Source organism: Oxyura jamaicensis, chromosome 8 (assembly GCF_011077185.1).
Source record: "Oxyura jamaicensis isolate SHBP4307 breed ruddy duck chromosome 8, BPBGC_Ojam_1.0, whole genome shotgun sequence".
In the NCBI taxonomy this organism is placed as follows: domain Eukaryota; kingdom Metazoa; phylum Chordata; class Aves; order Anseriformes; family Anatidae; genus Oxyura; species Oxyura jamaicensis.
Genome location: NC_048900.1, coordinates 9,337,233 through 9,344,335, shown reverse-complemented (window position 1 = coordinate 9,344,335; position 7,103 = coordinate 9,337,233). Strand labels below are relative to the sequence as shown.

The following is a 7,103-nucleotide window of genomic DNA, read 5'->3' as shown; positions in this document are numbered from 1 at the left end:
TACTCAGCCCCCAGCTGCCAGCACAGCCCTTGGGTGCGCTGCTAGCACTTTGCTGGGTGCACCTGCTTCCCGAGGCTGGTGTTGCGCGAGCGCCGTCTGCCACCAGCTTCGTCCTGCTGTGTGTGCGTGCTGCCGCAGTGTGGGAGGAGCAGGCGGATGCCCTGAACTTGCAGACGAGGGCGGAAGCTTTTGGGGGTTTGCTGTTTCTGCTTGAGGCTTTCATAGAGTTCTGCAGCATCTGAGCTGGGTGTTCACTGCTGGAGTGATGCAGGCATATAAAAGCAGAGCTGGGTCTTCCCCCAGGGCTCAGTCTGGGCCAGCCCCGACAGTTTTTGGCTGCCACATGGAAGATCACGCAAAGCACGTCCAGCCCATCCCACTCCCAGCCATGCAGCAGAACTTGAACTATGTGTACCCGCAAATATTTTGGGTGGACGGTTGTGCCAACACCAGTACCTCCTGCCCTCCGGCACCCCCTATTGCTCCCTTCCCACCACCGGTACCTGAGCGGAGGAGAAAGCCAAAGAACACCAGGGAAAGGAGCAGCATCGGCTTCCTGGTGATCTCCTTGCTGATCCTGATGGCCCTCACTGGAGTGGGGCTGAGCATGTTTCAGATTTTCCATCTGGAGAAGCAACTGGCAGAACTCAGAGAGGTAAAGTCTGGCTGCCTGCCTGTAGAGGCTGTGGGGAAAAATTGGTGGCGGCAACGTGTCTGCCTCACCAGTGTGAGTGGGGCTGTTTATTGCTGTGGAGGACTGCTCTGTTGGTGACTGTGATATATCTGGATGTCCCTTTGTTTGCATGCTGCAGGGTCTCTCTCCCTGTATGTTTCTCTGCCTGAGCTAGCCATTGTTGAAGATAGTCTTTGGCTGCATCTAGGTGATGCTCTCATACTCTCACCCTGCTAAGAGAGCTTGTCGCTCTTCTTTTTTTGACAGTCTGCCAGCACTGAACACATCCCTCCAGCTCTGGAGAAGCTCATAGGTGAGTTGATGTAGGTAGAGGAACTCCTCCTTGCCTGCATGTGTGAATGCTCCTGGCAAATTCTTTCCCCTTCTTGTCAGGGGATAAAGGCAGGGTTGCAGCTCTGATGCTCTGAAAGTGCTCCCTTCACTTGCTTGGCTAAAGGAGAGCTTTATCTCTGCGGTATGGAGGAGTCCTGCGCCCTGCCTGCTGGAGTGCTTGGTGGTATGAGCCACGTGTCCTGGGGCAGCCTGCCTCTGCCTCGGGGCTTCCCAGGCCCTAGTGGGGCACTGGTACAGGGGGATTCTGCTGTGAAAATGAGTTCTGGCTGTCTTAATGCTCAGCAACAATCTGCATGGAACGAGGAGAACAGAGAACCAAGATGGGCACAACGCATTTCTGCTTTGTCTCCTCGCTTGTTGAGATTTTGGGATGACATATAGGGTTTCATTCTCTTTGTGGGTGGGGGATTCACTCACACCCTTGAAAAGGCAGCTTATTTTTTTCCTAAATTCTTTTGGTATGCAGTCTCACTGCAACCAAAACTAGTTGAGAAGAACCTCATTACATGGTGTTTTCTCTCTTACAAAATGTCATTTCAGTGAAATTGAAACTTTGCAAAGAACCTAGAAATGTCTCTAAATTTAGGCAAGAAAATAGTTTGTCTGAATGGAACAACTTGAAAGTCCATATTTTGCTTTTTCAAGTTGTTATTTTTACTTTTACGTTCCACATTAATATTCTTAGTGATGAGATATCCTTTTAAAGAAGGCCAAATCAGAATTTTTCAGCTCTTCTAACATTTGTGATAGACCTGAAAAGGTTTTTCTTCTTTCCTTTCAGGGTTTTGGTTAGTAGGAAACTTCATTTATTTTCAGGTTTGTTCTGATACAGATTTTTTTTTTTTAAAAAAAAGGGGGGGGGGGGCAAAAATGCAGTCTCCTGGAAATTCCATTTTGATTTTGTAATCTATTTCTAAGGGAAGTATTTTTCTACTGCCATGGGGACATCTTGGCAGTGCTGGACTGGAGGGGGGCAGTAAAGTAGGCTTGTCTATGACAGCACATGACCAGTCACCTTGGTATGGGACAAAGATACTAGATAAAGGGGCAGTGTTCCTCTCCTAAACCCTGAGTGAGAGGCTTGAGCCCACTGATGAGGCCATTTTAAGATGAAAACTCTCTCCTTGCTCTTTTGTTTTGCCCCTTGCTTTTGATCACATCTGCATCCTTTATTTCAGCTCTTTTTTTAACTCTATTTCCCCTCAGTGTTTGTCCGAGCACCTCTCTGCCTCGTTGCACAAAGCCACGGTGCCTGTGTTCCTTGTGCTGCTGTGAAGCTGCACCGTTTCAGCTTCAGGGGCACCTCCCTTGTGCTCTCTGGGCTGGCTTTTCCGTGGAGCATATAGCTAATGCCTTCTCTATTTTCATGCAGGGCAGGAGAGACAGGCAGCGAAAAAGGAAGTGAGGAAAGCGGCACACTTAACAGGTATATGCTGCAAGATGTGGGAGCAGAGGATGGGGCACGTGGCTGGGGTGAGAGGGCAGCCTGGCTGTTGTTGTAAGGAGCTGCCTTATACAGGCTTTCTCAGTTTCCTTTGGTAACGTGTGCACTCTGGCAGCTGGAAGTTACTCCCACAGCTAAAATCTTCCCCTCATTCAGGCTCTTTAATGAGAGCTCAAGTTTTTGGGTTGGGTTTCTTGGCTGTGGAGTGTGTTGGGCAGAAAGCTTTCAGAAGCAGCTCGGCACCAGTTGAGCACATGGCAGGTGAGAGCTCCCGCCTCCCCAAGGCTGGAACAGACTTTTTGTGCCGTACACATAAAAAGGACATAGAAAGCAGCTGACTTGCTGTGACATGGAGTGTAACTTAAGAAGAGACACCTTAATGCTTGTACTTACTGCAATGCCTCTCTCCTTTTGGCTTCCAGGAAACCCCATGCAGCGGGACCTCCCTTTGGAGTGGGAGCCCATCTCCGGCCACGCTTTCACTAATGGCGTTCAGTACCGCAACCAGGGCCTCGTGATCAATGAGACTGGCCTGTACTTCGTGTACTCCAACGTGCTCTTCCGGGGAAGCATCTGCAGCAGCCAGATGTTGAGCCACGTTGTCTACAAGACAAATCCGGCCTCGCCAGGCAGCCATGTGCTGATGGAGGACAAATACATCAATTACTGTGCAAATCAGAAAATGTGGGCCCGGAAAAGCTATCTGGGGGCTTTATTCAAGCTCAGGGAGAGGGACAGTCTGTATGTCAATGTCTCCAAAATCTCTCTGGTTAATTTTGAGGAATCCAAGACATTCTTTGGCTTATTCAAGCTTTAAATGGCACTGTTGGAGCGTGGCTGGCAGCCGCCCTAACTCTCCCAGGCATGCGCAGGAGGTAAGGGCTGCTTGAGAGGCAGCAGCCCCATGCCAAAACAAGGCTTCTTGCTAAGAAGGAACCATGTTATGGCCTTCTGCATGTGTGGGCTCAAGTGACTGGTAAAAGCTCGAAACCAGGCCTCTGGGAAGCACCTAGGCTGTCCTGTGGTGACCTGAAGAGAATCACACATTTTCCTTCTCTGAGTAAAACAACAAACCAAAAACATAGAGCATCAAAGATGCTGTTGAAACTCACTACTTGCTCAAGAAGGCTGTGCTACCTGAGAAGGTGCTGGGGCCTCAAGGGCTTTGGCCTACATGTGGTGTTGTGCACCCAGGGAGCTTGGGCCAGCACGCATGTGGGGACAGCTGGATGGCATTGAGGAGGCCCCTCAAGCTTGGACCGTGCCATGCCGCACCACAGGTGGTGGTGTGGGAGCAAATTCAGGCTCCGTGCCCCAAGCAGTGGTCGCCTGTCCTGCCTGGGCATTTGGCACTGTAATTGCTGTCTGACAGATACCCACCTGCCAGGTGGCTTGTTAAGTGTGATAGATTTGTTTTTGTGTTAAATTATGGACTATTCCCTTTCCAGATTATGCTTCCTGCCCCCTTTATTTAACTTGCCCTGACAGCTCACAAGGAACGTTCTGGAAGCGGTGGTGCCATGAGGGGGTCCCAGCCCTGTTGAGAAACCATGATCTGGCTGGCTGCTCTCCACACTGTGGGGGGATAGCTGGGGGGCCAGGTGCCCACCCACGTCAGCCCCATTCACTGACAAGACCTGAGCAACGTGGCAGTGGAGGGCAGTGAAGCCTGAGGTGAAAACAGTGGCTCCAGCCCCTTCCCACCTTTACGGTGCCTCAGGCCCTCTGTGGCTGCCCCTTGCATGGCCCCCCTGTGAGCAAAACAGAGATGGTAAATAAAGATATATTTTTCTAGAAAATGGCACTGTCCTCTCCTCATTTGGCCCCGAAGGCCTTGGGTCAGGGTCCGGGACCCTGCTCCTCCTCCAGCAGCGTGGCAGAAACCTGGCAGCTCGACTCCACTTTCCTCCCTGTCATGGAGCTCTGGGGCAACCAAAATGTTGGATCAGGAACGATGAGGTGGGCAGCTCACATTGAGTAGCTCAGGCCCTGTTTGGCTATCAGAGAGGGGACTAATCTAGAAACTCAAGCTTGAGCTCAGGTGGAGAGAAATGTAGGTGGGAAACATTTTGAGAAGACTCCCTGTGCTTCTGAAATAGTGTTTTGGGTCTGTTTTGTGAGCTCTGTTTTGGATGTGGGTGGCTGGGAGCTCTTCCCTGCATGCTGGAGATGGTGTGCTGTGGTGTTTGGAGCTGGATACAAGCCTCTCCCCATCCCCATCTCATCTTTCCTCCAGGTCTCAGCTAGGTGTGGAAGTGCTTTGCAAGCAAGTCAGTCCCTCATTGCTGAGCACGAGTGCTGCCATCCCCTAAAGCACCAGTGCTCCCTTGTGTGCTTGCCGGCCCCAGCAGCACTTCACATGGCAGTCTGAAGGGCAAGGAAAGAGGTGGTGCTTGGTGTTGAATAGCATTTGCTGACTCCAGTGCCCGTGAAGTGGTCCATGAAGCTCTTCCCTTTCATGTGTTAACCTCAGTGCCACCTGCTGTGTTGCTACTGGGCAGTACAGAAAGGCTGTGGTGCCTTTTTTTTTTTTTTTTTTGCCTGTTTTCCAGGCTTCTTGTAACTCTGATGTGGTCATAGCAGCACACAACACTTATTTCCTTTTCCAGGGTGCTGCTCTCTGCTCTGTGGTGTGTGGCCTGTGGTCTGCTGTTGCCTGAGTGAGGTGAACACTGCACTTCTCATGCAGCTGCTCCTACAGCATTCAGAGCTTTCCATTGCATTTCTCAGGAAGCAAAACGCCTCTAAAGGTCAAAGATAATCTTTTAGGAACCTTTTTGGTTGGCTGTTTCTTTTCCAGTGCCCTACCTCCCCCTGCTATCAGGGGAGCAAACCACACAGTGCAGGGATAGTGTTGGACCTGGACCTGTCCAGGAAAGGCTGGAAGTTCCCATCCCCTTCAGATTTCTGTTTACACTGGGTTGCTTTCTAGACATCCAGCTGGGGGCTGTGCATCTGTATGTGCATGTGCTATTTCTGCAGCAAAACTAGCTGAGCACATCGTGTGTTTCATTTCTTTGCTGGCAAGCGGCTCAGAGACAGGTCATTCAGCACCCAGAGGAAACTGGCGCTGAGGCTATGCACTCGGCTAGTGCTGTAGTAATGAAGGGCTGGAAAACTCCCAAAGTTTTGTATAAATCAGTACAGATGAGCTCATCTGGCCTCAGTGTAAACTCTGGGGCAGGATGTGGCAGTTCCTATTGCTGCACATCAGGAGGGGGCAAGGATCTGTTAGCCTCTTTATCTGATGTGCTGATGTTTGAGGTGGGGGCATGGGGAAGTGGACAGTGATGTTATAAATAGTGCTGGGGTCTCTCGAGGTGGACAGGGCTGCCTTTCCGTGCAGTACTAAGCTATGTGCTTTTAGCCTTGCTCCTGAGTCAGAGTGGCTGTCACCGTGCTGAGTCAGTGGCACTGATGCCAGCAGCACACGTTTCTGCTTTGCGATCCTTTTCTTAAATATCGTTCCAACCTGCCCGGAGAAAAACCACTGCTTAGCTTGTGGGCTCTAACTAAAAATTCAAAGTAAGGTCATGACAGGATCATACAACTTCAAACTGCACGGAGTTGATTCAAAGAGTGTATGTGCCAGAGCAGCGTTATTGAAGCCATCTGTTTAATTATCAATCTAGTGAGCTATTCATTGATTGGAATATTTGCTTTGTGTTAGCATGAAATGCTTGATGACTATTTAATGTTGACATTGTTAATACTCCTGTGACCACTTAAAATTATTTGATAAAAATATTCGAATAATTTAAATTTAATTTAAAATGATCACATACTTTGTTCCCTTCCCAGCAAGAGCATGTCTGTAATGGAAAGGCTATCCCAGCTGCCTTGGCAGGGCTGACCATTGTGACTGTTTGAGGAAGTCGTTCCTCCTTGTGGCTCACGTGTCTGGATTGCAGTGGTCTAAGCCAAGCTCCTCTCTCCCAAGGGAACAGCCTGGGCCATGTGTGGAGGTACCCTGGAGCTTAGGCAATGTTTTAACAGCACTCCAGAGAGCTGCTCCTCTGAGGAGAACGTGGCTGAGAAGAAGTGACAAGCCCAGAGCAATCTGCTGACAAGAAGTTTCTGTTCTGCTCCCAACACCTGGGGGGCTTTCTGGGGTTCAGAGCCTTTCTCCCTAGGCACAGGCGTGCTTTCCTACGTGATCTAGCTCAGACATGAGCCAGCGGGTCTGTTGCAGGCACACCAAATCTCATGAGTAGCCAAACCCTTTACAGGCGATGTCTGTGTCGGGGGTGTGCAGCTGGCCAAACCTGCATGACAGAAGCATTCATGCTGCTATGTGGCCGAGCACAGTGAGCTGCTTGAGAGAGATGGGCTTGTCTGTGGTTGATGCATATCAGACAGCACATTCTATTTACCATGGTAGAGGAAAGGGGAGGGCAGTGTGCTAGTGTTCTAGAAACCTTGGGCAGGTTCTGAATATGTGCAACACCTAAAGTGGCAGGAGGGAAAGGACCGTATAGATAGGGTCTTTGCTTCTTCCACAGTAAAAGTGCAGTGGGGATGAAGGGAAGCCTGGCAAGCTCTAACGGGATAAATGTAAGAGGTGAGATGAGCAATGAGCAGGGCAGGGTTGGGTGCTCCTCCTCACAGACCCATGGAGAGGGGAGATGGTGT

The 7,103-nt window shown here is 50.2% G+C and overlaps 1 protein-coding gene across 1 annotated transcript; it reads left to right on the top strand.

The window, feature by feature from the left end:
• Positions 1–4,223, top strand: FASLG (Fas ligand). Its single transcript, XM_035333160.1, has 4 exons — positions 1–655; positions 941–986; positions 2,400–2,453; positions 2,894–4,223. The coding sequence occupies exons 1-4, from the start codon at positions 266–268 to the stop codon at positions 3,286–3,288; spliced, it is 885 nt and encodes a 294-aa protein (XP_035189051.1). The 5' UTR covers positions 1–265; the 3' UTR covers positions 3,289–4,223.
• Positions 4,224–7,103: the final 2,880 nt, after the last annotated feature.